Raw genomic sequence first — 23229 nt, forward strand, 5'->3', positions numbered from 1 at the left:
ATCTGCACAATAATCATAATGTATGTTGCCATCTTTAGGAAAGCCCAGCAACCTAGAATAGCCTGAGATCAGAGAGTGCTTACTGGCTCAAACGCAACTCTGTCTCTCTCAAGGTATATACAACATAAAAACACAAACAAACACACATAATGAGAAACAGGACAAAGGAGAACAGGGGAGGGAAAAGATCCAGTGAAAGTAAGGAGGGGTTATCCCTGTTCCCTCCCTATAATGCCGTGCATGCAATGATAGAATGATCTGCTCATATGCATTTAAACAGAGGCTTATGCCAGCACTTTGAAACACCTCTCTATAATTGCCTGTGTACATTTCTGTGTGTATGTAGAGTGTTGGTGTGTGCGTGTGACTGTGCAAGTGTACAATGTTGTCCTGTCTGTCAATCTCGCTCATTATGTTTAATCCCTGGGATGACAATCTCAATCCTCCTTGTCAACCTAGGCCTTTGCAGCAGCACTCAGGCGAGGAGCTGGGTTTAGCACTTGCTCACTCTCTTCACACACACACACGCACACACAGGTAACACCAAAGCGGATCACAAAGAGAAGAAAGCATTTTTGCTTGGCAAGAAAAAGCAAACAACTATCCCACATCTGTATATGTGTGTGAGAATGTGAGGGAGAAAGGGGAGAAGGAGTGAGAGCAACAGACAGAGAGAGAGAGAAAGAGAGAGACACACAGAATCTTTCTCACACACACACACACACACACACACATACACACACACACTTCGGACACAAAGAAAGAGGAAATCAAGCAACACTTCCTGTGTTTGGAAATTCGAAACTGCCACAAAGCGATGATAGAGAATGACTACAAGGAGGCTTACACTGAACAGCAACGCATTTAAAACCCACATAAATATCTTTAGCTATTCATTATTCTGTTGACTCCCCCTTTTCCTTCCCATCTCTCCGCTCTCCCTCTCATCTCTCCCCATTTTTCTTTCCACCAAAAGGGAATCCGAGTAATGTCCACAAAACATCTTTCACCAGTTGTTAATACTGTTTCTGCTTTGCCATGATAAAGTCACGGTATGTTGCCTCATTCCTACCACCCACACACACACACACACACACACACACACACATACACATACACACACACACACACACACACACACACACACACAAAAACACAGGTGGACCTCATGCATGCAGGCATACAAACATGCACTGATTTAAAGTTAAGGGTCTTAACCCATCGGAACTGTCTGAAAACTTAAAATTCTGAACTTCTTGCTGCTTCATCCAAAACACACACAATTGAATCAGTCTCTCCCCTCGCTCTCTGACATCAGAGCCTGCGATGATAATGTGTGTGTGTGTGTGTGTGTGTGTGTGTGTGTGTGTGTGTGTGTGTGTGTGTGTGTGTGTGTGTGTGTGTGTGTGTGTGTGTGTGTAATGGTAGGATGAGGCAGAGGTAAGGCTGACTAAGCTGACATAACAGCTGACATCAATGATAAAACTTTTGGCCTGTGATCTCAGTGTGTGTTTGTGTGTGTGTGGTGCTGGACTCACCAGTTGGCAGTAGCAACTCAGATCTGGCAACCCCTCAGGCAATTATTGGCCCCTGTTGACCCGTGGTATTGAGGAGAAATATGTTCACAGTAGGTGGTGTGTGTATATGTGTGTGTGTAACACTTCAAACCCTCCCACAAGATCAATGAGGCCCATCACGATAAAAAATGATGCTGACCAGTATATTTGAACTATATGCACAGAAGCTTTGCAAAGGTTATTTTTAACAGACAAAGTTGTTCTAATAGCTATTTAGAGGGAGCAAATGGAAACAGGAATAAAGAGGGAAAAGACACAAGACTTGGGCAAGAATAGAGACAAAAAAAATTAATTAATTTGTAGATGGCAAGTTCAAAGGGAAGGGCTTATCTTTATGTGCAAATGTTTGAAATGTAAGGGAGTATTTCCTATGATCGTGCATGTGTACAAACACACATACACAGAGAGAGACAAACATACACACAAACAAATTATGGCAAAGCCAAGTTATTACCTAAGCAAACAGTGTTAGCCTGAATGGAATGCCTGCTGTGAGACACGCCAATTCCAGACACAAAGTCTTGCATTACAACAGGGAGACAGACACACAGTTTCGAAACACACACACTCTTTACACACAAACAGTGTGCAAGAGAAATAACTATGTGTATATGTAATTAGAAGGCAAAACAAAGCAAACACATGTTTGGGTCTTGTTCTCTGGCCTGTACTTCAGTTCATTTGCACTGCGGTGCAAGAGGTTCTGCTAAGCCATTGTTTTTGGTGCTGCTAAACACATGGTGTCTTGCTGGCGTAGCAGGAGGTTGAAGTTGGATATGGATGAAAACATTCATGTGTGTTTGCGGTATGTAAATGTGTCAGTATAGTTGGCCTTGGAATATCATTACCATAGAACAATAAATACTGTAAATATAGGTTTTACTGAGCAGTGAATGTTTGGATTTTTCTTTTAGATTTCTTCCATAGTGTTGACCCAAATATATACATAAATGCACACACACACATTCCCACATGTTGGTTTTCCATGCCAGCAGACAAGCTTTATTGCTTAGGAGCTCTTGCTAATAGGAGCTATGGTTCACAGCTAAGAGGTTTGTGTCACATCTTGGTACTTGTTCAACAATACTTCTTCTGAAATATATCTGAAGACATTGTAGACAAAAAAAATCAAATAACTTTAAGCTTACATTATCAGTCGCCAACATATACATCCTTCTAATGAAACTATTGTCAAACTCAACATTGAGAACTACCTCAACCCTGCTCTGTATCACCTGTTATTGAGTATTTGTTGAACAATTACTCTGCACGGCCATCATTCATAGGGAGAGATAAAAGCGGGGAGAGAGAAAAAGAAAGAGAGGGAGGGGGTAGAGAGAAAGAATGTGGCTGAGGGAGAGGAAGGCTGAGAAATTAAATTGAGACGCAGAAGAGAAAGACAGATTGCGTTTGCTCTGGTATGCCATCTTTACGATCTGTCTGTGAAAGAGCTAGTGAAATTGAACTCAGGTGTAGTGTGATGCCGAAAAACCCATTTCCCCATTAGGGCTATGGAATCCTGCATAAACAAATTATACAAATACTTTCTCTATAAAAGAGTGGGTGAGTTTTCTCTAACTGTGTAGTGAAACCTGAGCAAGGTCTTGTTTATGTGCGCGACAGAATGTTTACATTGTCCTCCGCTCCCATCCCTTTGGATGGGGAGAACGCCAGGCCTCCGACAGCTTTACTCCTGTCACACTACCTGTCTGTCTTTGGGATTTCTGTTATGGAGAACATGTGCTTGGTCTTAGTGTGTTTGTGTGTGTGTGTGTGTGTGTGTGTGTGTGTGTGTGTGTGTGTGTGTGTGTGTGTGTGTGTGTGTGTGTGTGTGTGTGTGTGTGTGTGTGTGTGTGTGGGAATGCCAACCAGTGCTCTGTCCTCAATACAACAAGCTTAACGACTCAAGAGTGATGAGTTCAAGGATGGAAGCCAAGGAAGAGAGAAAAAACAAGGACTAATGGCTATGACTTTATGCTGCCTGTAATAATAACTCTTCTACATAACATCAAACACTAGTCACATGCATCACAAACTTTTCTTTGTCATTTTAACTGACCTTTCATTTATCCCAAAAGTTTTCTAAAGCCAGCAACACTTTGTTCCACCTAATAGCTCACTAAAGATGCAGTCACACTAAATACACTCTTGAAACATCATTCACTTGCTCTTGTGGATTGAATTTTCCCTATCAACATCCAGGTAATTTCAGAAAGATAAGATAAGATAAGATAAGATAATCCTTTATTAGTCCCGCAGCGGGGAAATTTACAGGATTACAGCAGCAAAGAGGATAGTGCAAAACAAGAGACATAGTAAATAGAAATAAAAAGAAAAGAAAGAGTTTTGCTTTTTTGTGTTTGCCTAACTGTATGGTGAAGGAAAAACGAGCACCATCTGAATTGCTGAGGGTGAGTTCAAGGGCAGGGTAAATAAAAATGTTTGATAAAAACATGGATCATTTTCAACTTGCGTAATGCTAATGTTAGCTGGCTAGCTTGTGCTTGCAACCCTGCCCACACTATTTCCTGTCCTGTCCACTGTAAGCCATGGCAAGTAAGTACATTTTGATCTTGACAGTTCTGGTCTGACCGCGGCATAATACAACCACAGCTTTCACATGTTGGCCACTGAGCAGTAACGCTAGAGCTCAAGAAGAACCTATTTACACAGCCAAGTCTTCCCAATGAGACTGGGGATACAATCCAACAACCTAAAAGTCATATGATCCCTTCTCTAAACTTTACAGCTTTCCTCTGATCATTAGTTCATGGAAACAACGGTAATATGTAAATGTATTCAAATCGACCAGAGCATCAAGTTTAATAACCTCGCAATGGTCAGATAAAAACTCAGTGACCTGAACTGATTCATAATCCTGACACCTAGAATGAGTGCGCAGTAAACTGTGATGCTGTTCTGAGACCAGTAGGAGGAGGACCACCCAGCAGTGGAGCTAATCCCATAGCTGCAGGGTTGAAACCCTGCTGCATGCACACCCTGACAGGCTAGGCCACTCCTGGATAGGATATTAGAGAGGGGCAAAAGTACAATGGCACCTGTTGACTGGTGTTTTATCCTGCCATGCTCTACTCTGCTTTTGGTGAGAAAGAATTATCAAGTGAGTCCCTCTTGGTTGGTCACCTCTCTCTCCCACCCTCTGCCAGCTGGTGTGCAGTTAAACATAGTTTTGATTGGAGGTGGGTGATAGCAATGTTTTTAAATTTCAAATACAGGATCGCTATGGCAATCAGTCTTGAAAATAAGTATTAAAACAGTTTCAACACTGACTGTTCTGTGCTTGGGAAACAAGCTGTGCTATATTGTATTTGACCACTTAGCACCTAAGGTTACTGCGGTCTCCACTTTGAGCATCGATGGCTTGGCAGAGACACAGAGAAGGCCCACTGCTGGTTCTGCTTTAGCCCATCATACAGACTCACATCAAACACAGAGCCAGCGGCACTCCACAAGATATAGAGATGAAGCGAGAGAAGAAAAGAAACAGAAAGAAATGGAGAAGGAGTGACAGAGATGCACTGGTTCAAAGGAATCCCCAAAGTGGAAGCCCGGGGATAAACAACCAATCAGAAAAGGATCGCTGTCTAGCCCAATCAGAGCACATTCCAATGAGAATCCTCTCCAGACCAAACCAACATACCCCCCAGAGGTATGCACAAAAAATAAGACACAAAACACACAATGTGACCTAGATACACCGCAGCATCTTAACTAAGGTCTTGACCATGTCTGGCTCTTAGCACAATTAAAACCCAGAGAGTCTGTCTTCAATCTTCCACCAGTCTCAATCCCTGTACTCTACTAAAACTGTTCATCTCTTTGTCCGTCCTGACAACACTCGTGCAAACAGTGCTGTTTGTATGTGACGTTGTGTGTGTGTGTGTGTGTGTGTGTGTGTATGTATGTGGGTGGGGGGATGGGGTGTGTGTTTGTCCATCATTCCATTGCAGACGGATGGAGGTGGTGTCTGGGCTCATTCTTGGCAAGGATACCCTTGTTTCAGAGAGAAGAGCAAGGATGATAGTTGCAGGATGCAGGACAAAAGATCGTCAGTGTGAGTGTTTGCACACGTGTGTGTGTGTGTGTGTGTGTGTGTGTGTGTGTGTGTGTGTGTGTGTGTGTGTGTGTGTGTGTGTGTGTGTGTGTGTGTGTGTGTGTGTGTGTGTGTGTGTGTGCATGACTGTATGTCTCGCTGTGTTTGTTGTTTAGATAGACTGCCTTTGGTCTGGAGTAACAGAGTACAACATGCTCAGTAACAAGGGTGCAGGGATTTGTCCGTGTGAGTGTGTGTGTATGTGTGTGTGCGTGTGCAAACACAAACAAGTCTATGCTTGCCTGCTTACAGTATGTGTGTGTATGTGCATGTGCTTGCATTTGTGTCTGCCTGTGTGTGTACAGGGTTGCATGAGAATGTGTGGTTGTATAGATCCCCTCTTGGCAGCAGCAGTGTAAACTGAGGAGGGTCTTACATGGGCTTTAATCCTGTGCTGAATGTCATCGTACAAGTGTGGCTTTTCCACAGGCCCAGATAAGAGAGAGAGAAAGAAAGAGAGGGAGATCTACTGCACATGTGTGAGGTGTATGCATTTGAGCATAAGTGCATACATGTATGAAAGACACCCTTGTTATGTAGCCTGACCCACTGGTTTGATGATAAGGATTATAGCAGTGACATAGAGTAAGATGTGAGGGACAGACAGAGCAGCTACAGCACTAATCTGCTTGTCTAGTGATCTAGTGACAGAGAGAGAGAGAGAGAGAGAGAGAGAGAGAGAGAGAGAGAGAGAGAGAGAGAGAGAGAGAGAGAGAGAGAGAAAGGCCACTCTGGCATCCAATTCCAAGGTTTCACTGGAAAACACAACCTGGCTGAAAACTACTCAGCCCAACAATCTGAGGTGTGTTGGAATACCTTTCGTTCAGGCCAGGGGTTTTATACACTTTTTTCAGCATGGGGCCAACAGGCCGGTGTCCCATTTTGGGATTTGAAGCCTAAGTTTAACAAACATTACGCAGGTTTGAATAGGTCACTGATATAGAATGTAAGCAATTCCTCTTTTGAGGAAAATAAAGTTATCGTAACTAGTTACACTGCAAGACATCAATTACAATATAAAGTGTTGTTGTTCCAACCAATGGCAACACAGCACATCTCGCTTTTTACAAGCTTCCCTGACATTTGTGACGACCTTTAGGAAAGTGTTGGGCTAGCGTGAGAAATAAAGTGCAGCCTACTGTTATACGAGGCTCAATTAGTGGGCAGCCCCTTAATGTTGAGTGGCAGTCCAAATGTTGTTGATGTTATTACAGTAGCTCTGCGATAGCCTAAGTTATAAAGCCTCTCCGCTGACTCTGCACAAGGATGAATTTCAACAGAAGGAAACAGGTAAATTCCTGTTAGTTTTCCTCTTCAATCCTACAAGGAGCGTCCGATAGCAGCTCTGGCATTTCGAGAATAGGGAAAGAAAATAGTGAAATTCCTTCTGCTATAACTTATTTAATACATTTAGTGTTATTTCTCCACCACAGTGTTTCCGTAGGTGTCAATCTTGATCATAAATGTTTGCTTTCTATTAGGTGATTCAAGCATATGTATGTCTGTGCATGTGTGTGTGTGTTAGCAGAGGTGCTTGAATTGAGGCATCACAAGTGCTGTATGTTACAGGATGTGACATCCTTTAAGTGAGTGGTACAATATCAGTAGTGATCAAGTGTCACATATAGTAAAGTCAGCAGGTGTGAGTCCCCTAGTTTGTACTGTAGCCCACCTAACCCCTCCCTCCTTCCTCTATCTGCCCCTAAATATCTCCCTCGGAGCTCTGGCCACCTCTATGATTGGCAGCCTAGGGGTGGGTCTATATGTTAAAAATCACAGTTTGGGGAATAACACAGGATTTACCCAAGACCTGAGGCTGTGTGATATTTTTAGAGCTTTTGGTTTTTTTGTGTGAGTGTGTGTGTGTGTGTGTGTGTGTGTGTGTGTGTGTGTGTGTGTGTGTGTGTGTGTGTGTGTGTGTGTGTGTGTGTGAGAGAGAGAGAGAGAGAGGGGGGGGGCGCACAGGAAGTCTGAGGAAAATAGCAGGTTTTCAAGTCAAAAGGCTGTGATTCCCTTTTCTCTGTCTCCAAATCCCTATACCTCCCTCCATCAGAGCCTCTTTGTGGATGTTCAGACTTTCTCTTTGGGATGTAATCCGTCTTGAACAGGGGATCTGACCTACAGAGCATCCCACTGAGAGTTCTCTTAAGCACAATGATTTTGCTCTCCAGCCCTCAAGCACGCACACACAAACGCACGCAATTCCTCGCCGGTGCCTCCCCAGGTGCGAGTTTCTCCGGAGGGAAGGGCTTTTGTGTGCTGCCATCTCAATAAGCTCACAAAACACCCTTATAATCCTACCAATCTCTCTCTCCCTCTCTCTTGATCTTTCTTTCACACACACAGACACACACTCTCACTCTCCTTCTCACACAACTGGCTGCATTGTCAGAACTTGCTTAAAGACCCCAACATCCCAGAGATCCACCACAATGTTAAGATCTGCATTTCTAATCTTGGTCTCTGTCAGTAAGCAACAAAATAATTGGATGTTTCTTGTGGCAATGGCATTTGAAGAAGTGATGAAGATAAGGGTAAAACGGAGTGGAAAAAAAGGAGGGAGAGAGAGATGAAATATAGCTACAGCTTGAGGTGTACTGATTTATGACTGTGGGCTGGCTGAGCCATTTCTGCACAGAGAGCAAACCAGAGTTTATAGACAGACTGAATCACACCTGGCATGTTCAGACAGAGAAAGGAGGATGAGGTGGTTCAGTAAAACTATTTCAGCTTAAACTTTGATGTTTCAATAATTATAATTTAGGTAAGGTAATCACAAGTCCACGCCATGTAAATGTGCATATACGTATATATATATATGCCCAGCCAATCCTGACAGGGTTAATGTTACAGTACTTTCCGCATGTTCGAGATTATGAACCTGAGCCAGTGAATTAGTGGTCCTAAATGAGAAAGCACTACAGCGTCATTTCAATTACATACTAGAGAAAGAAAAGCAAGTGCTTATTGTCTTCTGGCAGGCATGTTTGTGCAATTGAACTGATGACTCTCAACAACAATGACTGAAAAACACTTAACTAACATAATGCCAAACAAAGCAAGAGACGTCAGAACACTCAGAAGTGCAAATTTATTTTTGTTGAATTGGGGATGTCAACCAAACAATGTAAAATACTAATTCAAATGGGTCCTGTGACACGCTTGACAAAATGTTTAAAATGCCCTATCTGGTTCAATGTTATATGTTTACTGTTTATTGACCTTAAGGTTAATACTTCACAAAACTGGAACTAAACTGCAAATAAAATGAAATCCTTGAAACATATTAAAGAAAAGAAAATTTAAAAAAGTGTCTGAAATAACCATGGGGCAATGAACAGCATGACCGGTGATAATGTTTGGGCTCATGGCCCTCTGTGGCTGCAAGGGGATGCTGACTCAGGCATCCATCAGCGGCCGTATGACAAAACACATTTTGGTCCCTCTTGGTTGGCTTGGAAGAGGAAAAGGCTTGTCACTTTTAAATACAGTGTTAGAAGACAGTCCTCTGAATCACTTGGATCATCTCCGCTCTCAGGCGGATAGCAGATATGTTATGGTCAGCTGACTGTCTGTTGAGCTCATAAGATGGTTTGTTGTGCTGCTCTCCATCAACTGGGTTGCCCAGACGAAACTGCTTATAACCTAAATATCTGCTCCTGCACATTTGCAGTATCGCATGAGCGATTGTGTGTGTGGCCATGTCTTAGTGTGTGTAATGATGGTGTTGTGGGTGGGAAAGGAGAGCTTACTCAGACAAACTGCCTTATGATCCACACATCAGGTGGGTTGCTCTCCTCTCCTGCATATAACTTCAAGAAAACCACAAAAAACAGGAATAAACTTGTCTACCTCACAACATTGCCAGTCCTTCCTTCCCTCCAACCTCCTTCCCCAACCTCCTCCTCCCCTGCTGGGGCTGAAGAAGCGTCTCTGGATCTTGTCTGTCTACAGCTTTATACACCAACAGTGACAAAGCAACTCTATCACCGCTCTTGATTCACCTACTTAAAGGTAATCATTTGCAAGGCATTTTTAAAAAGCAATACGTCATTGTCAAATTAACCATGATGCCACAGTAAAGCAATTATTCAAGATGATTAAGACCTTGATCAGACAGAATGCATTTTAGCAGCCTGAAGCTTTTTGTTGTAATTGTTTTTCAAAGAGAGAGAGTTGTCCTGCTGCTGCTTTTGCGTTGCCTAGCGCCTCGTGACTTTCCACTCTGCACGCCCCGGAGTTTTGCAAGAGCGCCCGGACATCTCGGGTTTAAATAAATTCTACTCAGAGTGGAAGAGCGCCCAACATCATTTGCATTTTTTCTCATTGTGGTGAGTTTTGCTGGATACCCAGAGCTATATGATATTATCAAACGTAGTTATTATGATCTGAACAGAAAACAGCAGGCCTGGAGGCAAATTGATGCAGCACTGTAGATTTCGGGTAAGTTGTTTTCATCAATTTAAACTGGACTGTTGGTATTAGTTAGCATACAGTTCACCGTAAGAAAACATGAGCAAACATTTGATTGTTGCCTATCAATAAACACAGAAAATTGCAGAAAAATACTCTGTCTTAGTGACCAGATGTCTTCTATCTCACGCCAAAAAACACCATCATTTTTTCGCATTTTCAGGAAAATGGGTTTTCTACACATGTATCAACTGTTGTACCGATGAGAAAAAAAGTGAGCACTTTTAATATTTTGTTAGTTTTAAACAACTGATCCCTTTAGTCTTGGCTCTGTACTCTGTGTACCTAAAGACTTACAGCAAGTTGCACCATAACAAGAAAGGGGCCTTTTGTTTAAAAAATCCGGGTGTTGTTTCAGGATGGACTGAAATAGATACAACATACAGCACACTCAGATGTTGTTGCTCAGGTGTTGCTGAGTTATCGACTTCTCTCCACTCATGTTCAATCTGGTGAAACAACCTTTGACCTCACAGACTGATGATGCTGACAGCTGGCTGAGGGATGGCCTCGGTCAGACGCCTCTGCTGACCTGCGAGCTGTGGTTCACTGGTCACCAAAGACATACTGCACCGCATGGCTTAACACATGTGTGAGGAGATACTTACCCAAACATTATCCAAATGCACACACAAGTATGTATGTACACGTGCACAGGCGTGCAGATGCAGATGTAGACTAAACCATTGTCTTATATTCACTCCTGAATGTCTAGAAAATTCAGAGTGAAACAAATTTATATATATTTTTTAAGACTTAATAAGTTTTGATTACATGGGGCAGAAATTATTTCAGGCACCTTGAAAAAATATGTGCCGTCACCTTATAGTAATTGGCACAAAGTGAAGGAAAAGTGGCAGAGCCGGCTCGACCATTTAAGAATTCGCTGGCAGTCTTTTACTTTCAAAGACAACCTTGAATTAAATGTCATGGCATTTTGTTTACTGTTTAGATGAATGTGAAAAAGGTGACATTAAAAGACAGATAAGTCTGAGCTGTAAACTGCCATCATTGAAAATAAGAGGTGAAGTAAAGAGTGCATGCTACGGGTCAGTCATTATCAGTAAACATTTTTTTTTTATCTGCAGCAAAATAAAATATCATCCTCACTGTCAATAATTTGACTAGAGTATGGATAAAATCAGATATGCTGCTGTGAAGTTTTGCAGGCACAAATTCTATCATATTCTGTCATATATATTCTTCAAGTTACAGTATATATCTTACTCTTTGATATCAACTACATTTAACATAAAATCAAGCATGTTTGAAAATCAAAAAAACAGCAAAACATATTTTAACCACTTATTTATTATATATTCAAAAAATATTTAGAATATTTTCACTTCTTTATCTTGCTGTCAGAGAGCCTTTTCCAACAGGGAACAGATGCCAATATCTATGCTCTCTTCAAAGCCAACGGACACCTTCCACAAAAAAATTGTTTTTGGTTCGTTTGTGTTATTGAGTGACATTGGTGTTTTAAAGGGTGAGTTTGCATTCAACAAAGTCACACAACAATACACGGTTTTAGAACGGGCGTCAAAATATCTAAATATAGCATACACTTGAACTGATTAAAATTTTCAAGGAAGCCCTTCTTTAGGTGGCTAAAAGAAATGTGCTGGTGCATCTACTGTAGGAAATACAAAAACTATAGATTAGTACCTCAAACAACCCCACATCAAAAAATGTAATCGTAGTTTCCCACTGAACTTAGACTCCTTTTTCTAGACTTCCTTAAGCCGCATACAGATAGATACTGGCATACACAATGTAGATATACAAACACTGTATTCAAACACAGCATGGGCAAATGAAAGCCATCTTCTTGACTTGTTTTAACCTGAACAAGGCCTCACTCCTTCCTGCTTGCACACACAACACACACACACACACACACACACACACACACACACACACACACACACACACACACACACACACACACACACACACACACACGCACACACACACACACACGCGTACACAAACATATTTCTGTCCCCACTTGGAAAGCCTCTCAACTTCTTTTCGCTTCATTCAGTACAAATAACTTCACGGTGGGATAAAAGCATAATGTTTCCAGAAAACCTCTTCCCCCCACTTTGCTTCACTCTTTTGGCCCCATGTTCTCCTTTACTTTTTCCTCCAACCCCCTTCTCTTGTGCTCTCTGTCCAAAAGGACATTCTTATTTCATTAGAGGGGGGTCTGGGAGGCCAAGAGGGTAAACAAAACCTCTGTAATCAACAGCAGGACATACACAACCACAATGAGCCAATCACGGCACCAGTGTCCTTTTAGAGAGAACCATGGCTAACCAATACAAATCCACACCTGGAAGCTCTGAACTTCAACTTGCCAACTCAAACTCAGCACTTAGGTTTGTGTGGAATTAAAAATGTATCTGAGCCCTGCGAGACAAGGTTATCCATAAGGAACACCAATCAAAATGTCTGCAAAGACACTGATACACACACATACACAGAGCCCCAGCTATTTGTCTATCGGTGCTGTCATCTCTGTTTGCTCATATTAGAGAGGGCTCACTCGGGGACAGGATATGGGGATTAGGTCTGGCCTTATTGCGCTGTAGCTACACACCGCTAAATGGCTCCCATCTGTTCTCCCATTGAGAATGGCTAATACACGTTAGCTGTGCTCGCATTGTGCACTGCCAGAATAACAGCAGTGGATAGATGAGCAGCACTGATACCGCTAGCCACAACACCATTCTGTGCTAAAGGCTAATGTGCCTGGCTTATTCTATTAGATCAGGATAAGAAGCACTAATACACACATACATGCACTCACACACGTGTAGACACACACCATCACAATATCTGATTGGAGATACCGAAGCAGTATGCTAGTCACGGATCCAGCTCTAGGTTTACCTTGAAGGCATATACGTTAGAGCCGGCAAGCGAAAGACTAGCGAGAGGTGGAAAGAACAGGAGTGATGGAAAAAGATGGAGAGATGGAAAGAGAGGGAGAAAGGGGGCAGTGTGGTCTGTTTCATTACGGTGAATCCTGACACTGCTGCATTCTCAGCACACATGGACTGGATTATAGGCTATGTGGGCTGCTCCAGCACTGTATAGCTCAGCAACGCTCTTTTGCACACATACACACACACACACACACTTGCAAATACACACAAACATAATAGCTAAACACACTCAAGCTTTGCACTGCAGGAACACAAACCATTTGCTATAGGACTCTTAATCCCAAAAGCAGCACTAGGGCAAAGTGCACAACTACTAAGTCGTTGAGGTTAGAGACAGAGTCTTCTTGTGATGGTCCACCTGTGGATTACTGGAGGAAAAGAATGAGATGCACTGGAAACTATGAGTATACAATGCTGTCTGGTTTTCTCTCTTTCTCTCGTTCCCACACAAATCAGAAGCACCCTGCCTCTTTCCCTCTCTTTTCTTTGTCTGTCTTTCTCCATCTCTCATATGTACATTTACATGTCTCTATTTTCCGCTGTCGCTCTTAATCTTACACACGCATCTATTAGCTCCATGCACATCATCAGCCTCCCTGCACAGACCTCCTAACGTCTGCGTTCAAAGGCATCCTGAGTCTATGGGGGGCTTCGATATAAAAACCCCCAAACAGGAATTATCCTTTATGACTCTGCATTCTTCATTTAATGCTTTTTCAGCTTGCAGCCTTAAAAAAACGGCTTCATGACTGTTCTGTGTTGTATTGTAATTAACTTCTCCACACACTGGCACACAACAGGGTGGGGTAGCGCGGTAAAACTTTACTACGTCTGAAAAAATGAGGTGGAGAGAGAGAGACTCGTCCATCTCTGGTTTTTCTCATTGTGTCGTTTTTATCACCTAAGGGCCCTGGTACGCTCACTTTAGGCTGCTGGGTTTGCATTGGTCTAATACCACACAGTTACCTATAGCCACAGAGTGCACGCACAGTATGCGGCACCACCAGCATATGAGCACTTCATAGAAAGACATAAACCTCTGAATCAACTGAGGCTTTAGTTGACTGAAATTCATAAGCAATGGGAAAAGGAGCCAGCTTCTATTACACTCTTTTCTGTCAGAGTTGGGTAATGCTGTGGTTATTGTGGTGCCATCAATGTTCCTGGCTAATGGTTACTTGAGCCCACTGAAGAAGCCTATTGTGTAGAGGATCATTAAAATATCTGGAGCTGATATACAGTACTACACCCTGGCAAAGCGTGCATTAACTATAAAATTAGTAGAAAAATGTAACAGTAGCTGTACAATCGAAACTCACTGTGGAAAAATGGTGCAGGGTTTCCACGAAGATGGTCATCATGCCCATATTCCCTCTTCATCGTCCTATGAGAAAAACATGGAAAACATTCATCATCATCATTAACAATCTATAAGCAATCAATACTTTTTGTCCAAAGTCTCCAAAAATAGCATGTATGTGGCAGAAAAATGGTTTCATTTTGGACCGAGTCATTAAATGTACAAACTCTGGCACAGTGGTTATGTCTTTTCAAGTAAAGCCTCATCGCCTAATTACATGGTCCACCTAACCCCCCTGTGAATTGCAATCAAAATACTGTTCATGGTCCTCCTTCAGAAAAGTAGTGTATGATATCATAAAATGCTTTCCTCAGTGTGATTGTTAGGAACCGATAACTAAACAAACGAGGGGTTTCCTTGGGGCTGAAACTGTGCAGACAAGAGCTCTGCTAACAGGAAGGCTAATTCACTCAGACATTAACATTACAATGGTTAGCATGAGCTGGCAGCTCAGTTTAGCCAAGCTCTTGCCTGCATAATGCTTAACTAGGCTACGGCAAAGTTGAGTCTACGCTACACAAGAGCAAAAAACATAAGGCCCTGGCGGCTTTGGTTGGACTGAGTGGTTGTGACAAGCTCAGTAAACTCAGTAGGCTACACCTAGGCAGCTAAGCTATAGATGTTATGTCCTTTCAATGAAACATGCTGGATGCTAAATGCTAACATGCAGTTAATGGCTGTGACAGGCCCTGTAAACAGAGCCAGGCTTATAACCACTCATTCTGCCAGGTTAAACACACACACATACACACAAACAGGCCAAATACCATATGCTACTTCTCATAAACCTGAAGCAGGCAGCATGTTACGGCTTAGAAAAAAAGAGCAACAACCCAAAACAAAGGTTGTATAATTCTGTCTCTGATAAACACTTGCTGTTTTCTATTTCCTTCCGAGGCTGCTGCCAAGTATCTGGCAATAATGCTGGCATGGCTAAATGAGAACAATGTGAACACAACATGCCCGTCAAACTGCACACACTCCACGCTGAGACACAGACCTGGGGTGCATCTCAAGAGGCTAAATCCAATTCCTGCGCTTGTCTCCTCTGATTAGATTTCACCTGTCCTCAGATAAAGTCCATCGCAGATTGAGTAGAAGGCAGGGAGTATGGTTAGAGGATAGGGCGGACTCACTAGCCGAGTAATGAGCTTCGAATGACATGTGGTTTGGCTCCATGGAAAACCTTGAAGTGTATTCGGTGTTTGTGTGTTCACTATTCCAGTGCATGCATTTGTGCTCATGTTTCTGAAATGTGCCAGTTTGGTATTCACACAGTGTGTTTGGGCAAATGCAGATGCAAAAACAAAACAAAAATTGCATGTGTGGTCACTGTTATGTTTTTCATGGCACTAGCTGTATCTTGGAAAGGCATTGTGGTCTGCAGGGTGAGTGTGCAGACCCTCTTCATCATAATTATCATTATCATCATCAATCATCCTTCCAGTGGTGTTTCTGGACCAGGCAATGAACCGATCCACTGGCCGCATTTGGACATTTGAATTTGGAAAGATGGTGGGAGAAAGGACTGAAGGAAAGACTGACAGAGACGGGGAGGCATGGAGAGAAACAAATGTCAGTGTGAAAAATATTAAATAAAATAAATACTGCTGAAGAAAAGTCAGCAAATGTAAAAAAAAAAAAAAAAAAAAAAAAAAAAAAAAAAAGAAAAGTGGCAAAAGCATAGTTAAAATAGTGGAGAAGGGAAGGAAGAAGAAAAAAATGAGAGACAGAAGGAAGTGTTTAAGAAAAACAAATAGAGTAATTAATCACATTTGAAAGAGGGAGATTAAAGGAGTCCTGTGATTTAAGGGAAAACAGTCTCACCTCAGGGACTTTAGTGTCATCTAGACTGTGTGACCTGATATCCCTCAGTAGTGCACACACACACACACACACACACACACACACACACACACACACACACACACACACACACACACACACTTACCGTGACCTTTGCCGAACTTCCTTATGAGGTCAAAGATCAGATATGAGGAAAAGCCATGAGGTTATTGGCTGACCTCTGTCAGCAGGGTGTGATGTTTCTGAAGCTTATGTGCTTGACACAAGAGGGAGAGCGACAGAGAAACAATTTAGCTAAATAATAATAGATTGTGTATAGAAGGGGATGATTGATTTTGACATTTGGTTCCTATCCGATGTGTCAGCTGACTAGACCAAATCTACACTATTTGCACAAATACACATTTGTAGGCATTGTCTTCAAACCTATGCTTTATCTACTTCTATTGCTGTCCCCTTTTAAAAGCAATTTGACTTAAATTGTTCCCCCAAATGTTGCATACAAAGTGTGAGCCATCACAATTGTCTTTTATAGACATAAATATTAAAATTTAAAAGAAAGAATAATTTAGCCAATCGGTCCGGATTTATGAGTTATTTTGTTATTCCCTGCATTCTTAAAAACAATTCCGAGAAACCCTAATAATACTTTCTTTGCTAGGCTTTTCACTCCAACTTGAAAAGTTGAAATATCACTTGCAGAGAGCTACTGTTTCATATGTCAAACACTATAAACACTGCTGTAGTAAAATAGTGCTTGGTAGCCATACTGAAGGAAAGATATTTACAAGTGCAAAGTAAAGGAGAGTAATGCGTGATACTAAAAAGAGACCCCTGCAGCTAACTGTTTAATATGGAGCCTATCCTGGTTGCAAAGTATTCTGCAATACAATCTAACAAAGCAGGGACTTGATAGCTAATTATTATCATTTTGGCAAGCCAAAACATAATATAACCTAATAACTACACCACTACAATTTGAAAGTGGTCCTTGTAGAATTAAAGGGTGGTTTCAAGTGTTAAACTATGTTCCATGTCATTTGCCCACTCTAGAAGATATACCCAAGCATATGCCACAAAAAGCTTCAAAATAGATGTAGATTAATTCTGTAGTTGAAAAAGATGCAAATGTTCAAATAAATATACCCTACTGTGTGAGAGTCTGCGTGAAAGTATGCATATGGTATTCAATCAACCCCAGACCCTCACATTCTTTTAGGAATCAACAATAGTTCCACAGGAGTCTTTCCACAGGAGTCTTTCCACAGGAGTCTTTCCACAGGAGTCTTTCCACAGAGGTAAAAGGCTAAAAGAATATTAAAACCAGCTATCCTGTACTCTTTTATATTGCCAATATGATGCATGAATATGATTGTGTGCTTGTATATATGTGCATGTGTGGGGATCCCCCAAGCATGATTGACTCCAATTTAGGCAGCAGTTTCAGAAACATTCATAAATTCTAGAAACATTTATTAGTGCATATCAGATAGAGCTGATGTGGAAATCCCCATGTATTCATCTTAATCACCAAACATTATACACACACACACACACACACACACACACACACACACACCACACATACTTCATTTTCCTAGTTTGGAATCCCCCCAATCACAACCTCTTGACAACAATAGAGCTGTGATGAGTTTATATTGCATTCACATAACTAGAAGCTTTTATTAGCTAATGGAAAGACAGCTAAATCATCTGTCTTTCTTGGAAAATTGCCTTCCCTTTTACTGATTTGATCTGGGTACATTTTATCAACAAAGATTCAGGTGTGCGCCTCCATATGCATTTAAACACGCACACGTACAGGCATGCCTACAGTATGTACACACATGGATGCATGCACGCTCACCTAAACACTCAAACACTTTGTGCTGATGACAACAACAGTTCTCTTCAGCTCTCAAAAAACAGACACATTATGTTTGTCCTCAGGGCAGTCTGTATGTGATACTCAGACTGAGAGAAGGAGCTCATATGAGAGATGAATGATGTATAAACTTATCTCACACACAAATCCCATCGATCAAAAACACTCGTTTGGCAGCTTTTCCCTTCAGGCCTATTATCTAAATGATATGAATAACTGACTTGGCAGGAACTAATGGAGTTGAGAGAGAAGAGACAGAGGAGAGGAGAGAAGGGAAATTTTCTGCTGCAGAGTCCGACCACAACTGACTGGTGGTGGAGATGACAAATATGAAATTGCACCAACTTAAAAAGCATGAAGATGAGAGCCCAAAACATGTCAACTTGTGTAAACAAGTTCAAACTGGTTGGTGTGGGTGTGTGTCTGTGTGTGTCTCTGTGTGCGTCCACATTCATATTGACCTGGTCCATAGGGGGTCGGTGGTTGGCATGGGGGGGCCCTCTTGGCAGGCTTCGGTGATGCATATTTGCTGGATGCAAGTGGTGAGAATGGTGAGAGTGATGTTGAGGGTGGATGTGATCCTCCTCGTAGTTATCCGCTATCAGCTTCATCCTGCTCTGAGTCTGCCAAGAAAAGGAGATAAACAAGAAAATTTATAACGTATAATTATAACACGCATACACTAGGCCTTTCATTTCTCCAACACGGCTTGTTTGTTCCTTAAAAATGTTCCCGGGGTTTCAGAATGATTAGGCTGAGGGATTCTTGGATGGGGGGAAAATCATGTTGAAAGCCAATCGCAGAGGATAAAAACAGTGCTAACAACACTTGACAGGTCATAAATTGAGTGAGTCGCAGTGCCTGATGAAAGTATTGTAAATCTGTCAAATGTCATCCGTATTGCAGATTATCATTTAATTGGATTAGATGAATTTTAGTAAGAACAGTTTGTGAGGGTTTCATGTAGTTTAAGGCCACAGGCGTTCTGGCCCGGGTGAAGCAACAACATTTTCGATGTCATTGATTGAGATTACACTCAAATATGTATTTGTCTGTATGCCTGTGAATGGGTAAGCAGGACTATGTGTCTTTTGTGTATATCTGTTCATCTGTGTGTATCTGTGGAAGGGGCCTATCATCTTGCCAACACCGCTGCTTTGGAGAAAGATTACAGCATAGGATGACTAACGTTAACAATCAGCTCAACTCCATTGAGGCCAGCTGTCTGGGAGATAGACAGAGACAGAGTGGGTGCAGATATATTGACAGGCTCAGCTTTATTCTCTTAACTGCACATACTTCCCCTGAGGGTGGACATGACATACAGAGTGGGAGGTGGGATTGTGTATGGGATGAAGATGATTCGAAGGAAAGACGTGCACACATCTCTCATCCAAAATGTTGCGGCTTTCCTTGTTTAAATGAGAGACAGCCATGGCAGGAAGTGACAAGAAGCCTGAGTCAGCAGGGAAGATATGAAGGAAATGGTGTGACAGTGGTAAGCAGCCTGGAGACATTGCTGCTGAGATAAGGCGCTGAGGCCTAATGACTGAGGAAACGAGCCAGTCAGGATCACAGGAGAGGATGTGGCTGGTATTAAAGAGGTTAGCAATTAGCTTAAATTGGAGAAGTGCTGGTTAGATAAGGCGAGAACACAGATAACGTGGTGAGAGGGAAAGAGAGAGACAGAGATAAAGATGAAGAGTGAGGGATGGAGGAGGGCTCAGACGAGAGAGACACCAGACCAGTGGTTAGATCAGTTAAAGGCTAGGTTGAGGTGTACGGCCGGCCCTCTGTGACCTCAGGTGTTGACATTAGCAGGTGTGACTGGGTGGGGCTGGCCTCAATGCAACAGTTACAGAGCTGACACCTGTCATTAAGGTGAAGACAATTACTATCATATAACGTGCAGCTGATGTAACTACTGTACTGCAACACAGTACACGCTGTAGCTGCTTCCATACAGATTCTTCCCCAATGCTTACTAATTTTAATTCTGATAGAGAAATATTTTCAAAACGAATTAGTAGTTTAGGGTCAAAAGGCTAATGTGTGTTTAGTCTTTGCTGCTAATCTAATAAGAACCACATAACTTGTTCCTGTTCATCTAATTACAACCAAATATGGTAGGATGACAAGCCAAATGTCTTAGAATTTGTCTGCATATGTGTGTGTGTGTGTGTGTGTGTGTGTGTGTGTGTGTGTGTGTGTGTGTGTGTGTGTGTGTGTGTGTGTGTGTGTGTGTGTGTGTGTGTGTGTGTGTGTGTGTGTGTGAGAGTGTGCATGTAAGTGTGTGCATGAAGCTAAAATGTTATGACCTGATACAAAAACACAATTGAATGATGTGATGAATTGCTTCTGGAAGAATCTCACCGTGTGGTCAGGACAGCCCACATGTGGCCATCCAGTTTATTCAAACAGCCACACACACACACATGCCAAAGCACACACATCCACTCTGTTCTTACAGACATATCCCTGTATGCATGTGCGAAGAAGGTGAGAGCCTATAAAATGTCTGTGTGCTGGAATGTGTGTGTTTTAATTAGTGTTAATTAGGCCCTTTGCAGAGTAAACAGCTCAGTAATGGCCTCCAGGCCTGCTTGTAGATCAGGCAGCCCGGAATAGACACAGGTGGCTCTGCTGGGAGAGGAGAGGAAGGGAGAGGAGAGTTCTTCATTGACATCTCTAACCATAACAGATTTGGCCTGTACTATGTGTGTGCAGCGAGTGGTCTCTGCATGTGTATCTAAGTGCAGCTGCTGGCGTAAACATGGCAGTGATGATACCGCTGCTGTGCTCACAGCTGCATCCCAAACCTCAACCCAAGCCCTCTGTAAATCACAAGCCTGTCCTGATTAGAGCAGAGCTGTTTTAACACATATGGACACAGGAGGCTGACAAGAAAGGCCTTAAACACACAGCTGGGTAAAGGCTGCACATTTTTACCAACACTTATACATACTCCTTTAATCAAGTCTCTGTTCGTGTGTCTGAGCGTGTTACATTGCCATGCTATCCCAGTAAAACTGAGTACCACAGAGAGCAAGCAGGCAGATCGTTTTCAGTACGCCGTATTAAATGGCACACCTCTGAGAACACAAAATCTGTCTTTTCAGCATAGAGAGAGGATTGATGCTCATGTGCCATCATGAAAGAGAGGCATAAAGGGAGAGAAAGAGGAAAAGGGAGAGGAAATCAGAGAAAAATGGCACACTTCTGAGGATTCCAAATCCATCTTTTCTCAGCTTCAAAGCACCAGTGACACTTGGCCATCCATCAATAGGATGGGACCACTCGAAGAATTCCCACATGGGGACACATTTGTTCTGACTCTCTCCTCGGGAAATCTAAACACTATACTATTCTTGTGTGTTTATATGTGTGGCTGTGTCTTTATATATGTGTGTGTGTGTGTGTGTCTGTGCTGAAGGAGGCATATGCCTCAAAGGGAAGCAAACAGTCTGAGAAAGGAAAGTTTGTCTTAGACCGCCGGCTTTATGCACACACAAACACAAACACACACACACACAAGTTCTTCCAAAGGAGGCATGTGGGGAGGTCAGACAGGGCACTGCTATCTGTAAATCTATCTGCTGTCTACATATCAGATTTCTCTTATGAGACTCCGAGTCCCATAATTCTTTGGCATTTCCTGATCGGTTTCCTTCCGCCATTGCCTGTTGTGGTCCTAAGGAAGGCAACCTATCCTGATATGTGTGTCAATGGGTCAGAAGACAGAGCGCCGGTGTGTGTCATGTTGAGCAACATAACCCCCAGAGAGCTCATTCTGTCTAATGGAAGGAACCCAAGTAGGGACTCCATTTCGGAACTACTTACCTTACAACCTCCGTAACATTAATAGATGAAAAAGTCTCACACTCTCAGGGCCCCTGCGGTAGGTGGTCATAGCGCTGCCTGGTACACAGTTGCACTTAGCAGTAGCATTAACATGGATTTATATGCATATGTTTGCCTGAAGACTTTGTAAAAAAATAAGGCTGGCATGTATGAGAAAGAGGACAATAGGAAAGTTTATGTGCTGCTCAACCCTCTCTTTTCCCATCCCTTCCTTTCTTTTTTTTTTTCCTTTCTGCTCCAGGCCCGGAGGCCGCATCGTTGCAATTAGAGCTCATCGTATCATCAGGTGGACTTTAACTGCTGGTTATCCAAAGAGGAAAACATGACGCATCCAATGGCGATAAACAGATAATAAGCTTTCCTTGAAATTCCTCGAACAGAATTGCACCCCCTAGAAACTGTTTACCGTTTACGAGACACGAACAAACACAAGTCCGCACTAAAATGCAAACCCAGCCACTGCATCTGTTGACTTTTAAATGCACCATGTTTCCCAGAAGCCCCTGTGACTCAAGAGACCGTATATGTGGACTCCCTGCTGTTGGCTCATTATTGTTAGCATTCACGTAAGCTCAGTCACTGATGTGGTCTGACCAGACCTTAATGACCGACATACCTTCATCAACCTCAGGTTATATTGAGAGCTAGGACAGTATGGGAAATAGGTGTGTGTGCGTTAGTAAGTGTGTTCTGTGAAATATGTCTGTTTGACCAGATGATGTTAGACAGAAAAGTCCGCCAGTGACTCATCAATTACAACAACCTTTGTCTGCGACTTGAGTGCATCTAATGACTCTGATTGCAACATGATCGTTGAGAGATTTCAAGATTTCGTTGTGTGTTAATGTGCCTGGATTTGGAATTAAAGTTCCTGCTTGACTGGCTTGGCTTATGATGACTGAACACAGTAAATGTGGTTTGGGGGTGGGGGAAGTCTACTCCGTTAACTACCACAGATTATTAACCTCTATCTGTTCCTGGTTTTAGAGTTCAAAAGTCTGCCCATGAGGCTGTTCTAGTGCAGGCAAGGCTTCATCATCGGCAGCAGGTTTGAATTTGTAGCGCTGCTTTGTTTCACATGTCCTAAACGGTGACCGCAAGGGCAGGCTCCATTTGATTCATGTTCAGGCCAGTCAACCTCTTAGACCAGGAGGGCTGTAAATTTAATTCATCATTTATATGCACATATAAAAAGCTTG

The 23229-nt window shown here is 42.4% G+C and overlaps 1 protein-coding gene across 1 annotated transcript in view; it reads right to left on the reverse strand.

Annotated features, from left to right (window-relative positions):
- LOC129099457 (ERC protein 2-like) overlaps positions 1-23229 on the reverse strand; it is a 138834-nt gene that overhangs the window by 18738 nt on the left and 96867 nt on the right. The window contains exons 16-17 of the mRNA XM_054608706.1: positions 18631-18792; positions 14438-14502 (exon numbers count right to left, since the gene is read on the reverse strand). Of these exons, the coding sequence (XP_054464681.1) occupies positions 14476-14502; positions 18631-18792 (189 nt within the window). The 3' untranslated portion in view covers positions 14438-14475. The remainder of the gene's footprint in view (positions 1-14437; positions 14503-18630; positions 18793-23229) is intronic.

This window comes from Anoplopoma fimbria, chromosome 12, assembly GCF_027596085.1.
Source record: "Anoplopoma fimbria isolate UVic2021 breed Golden Eagle Sablefish chromosome 12, Afim_UVic_2022, whole genome shotgun sequence".
Taxonomy (NCBI): domain Eukaryota; kingdom Metazoa; phylum Chordata; class Actinopteri; order Perciformes; family Anoplopomatidae; genus Anoplopoma; species Anoplopoma fimbria.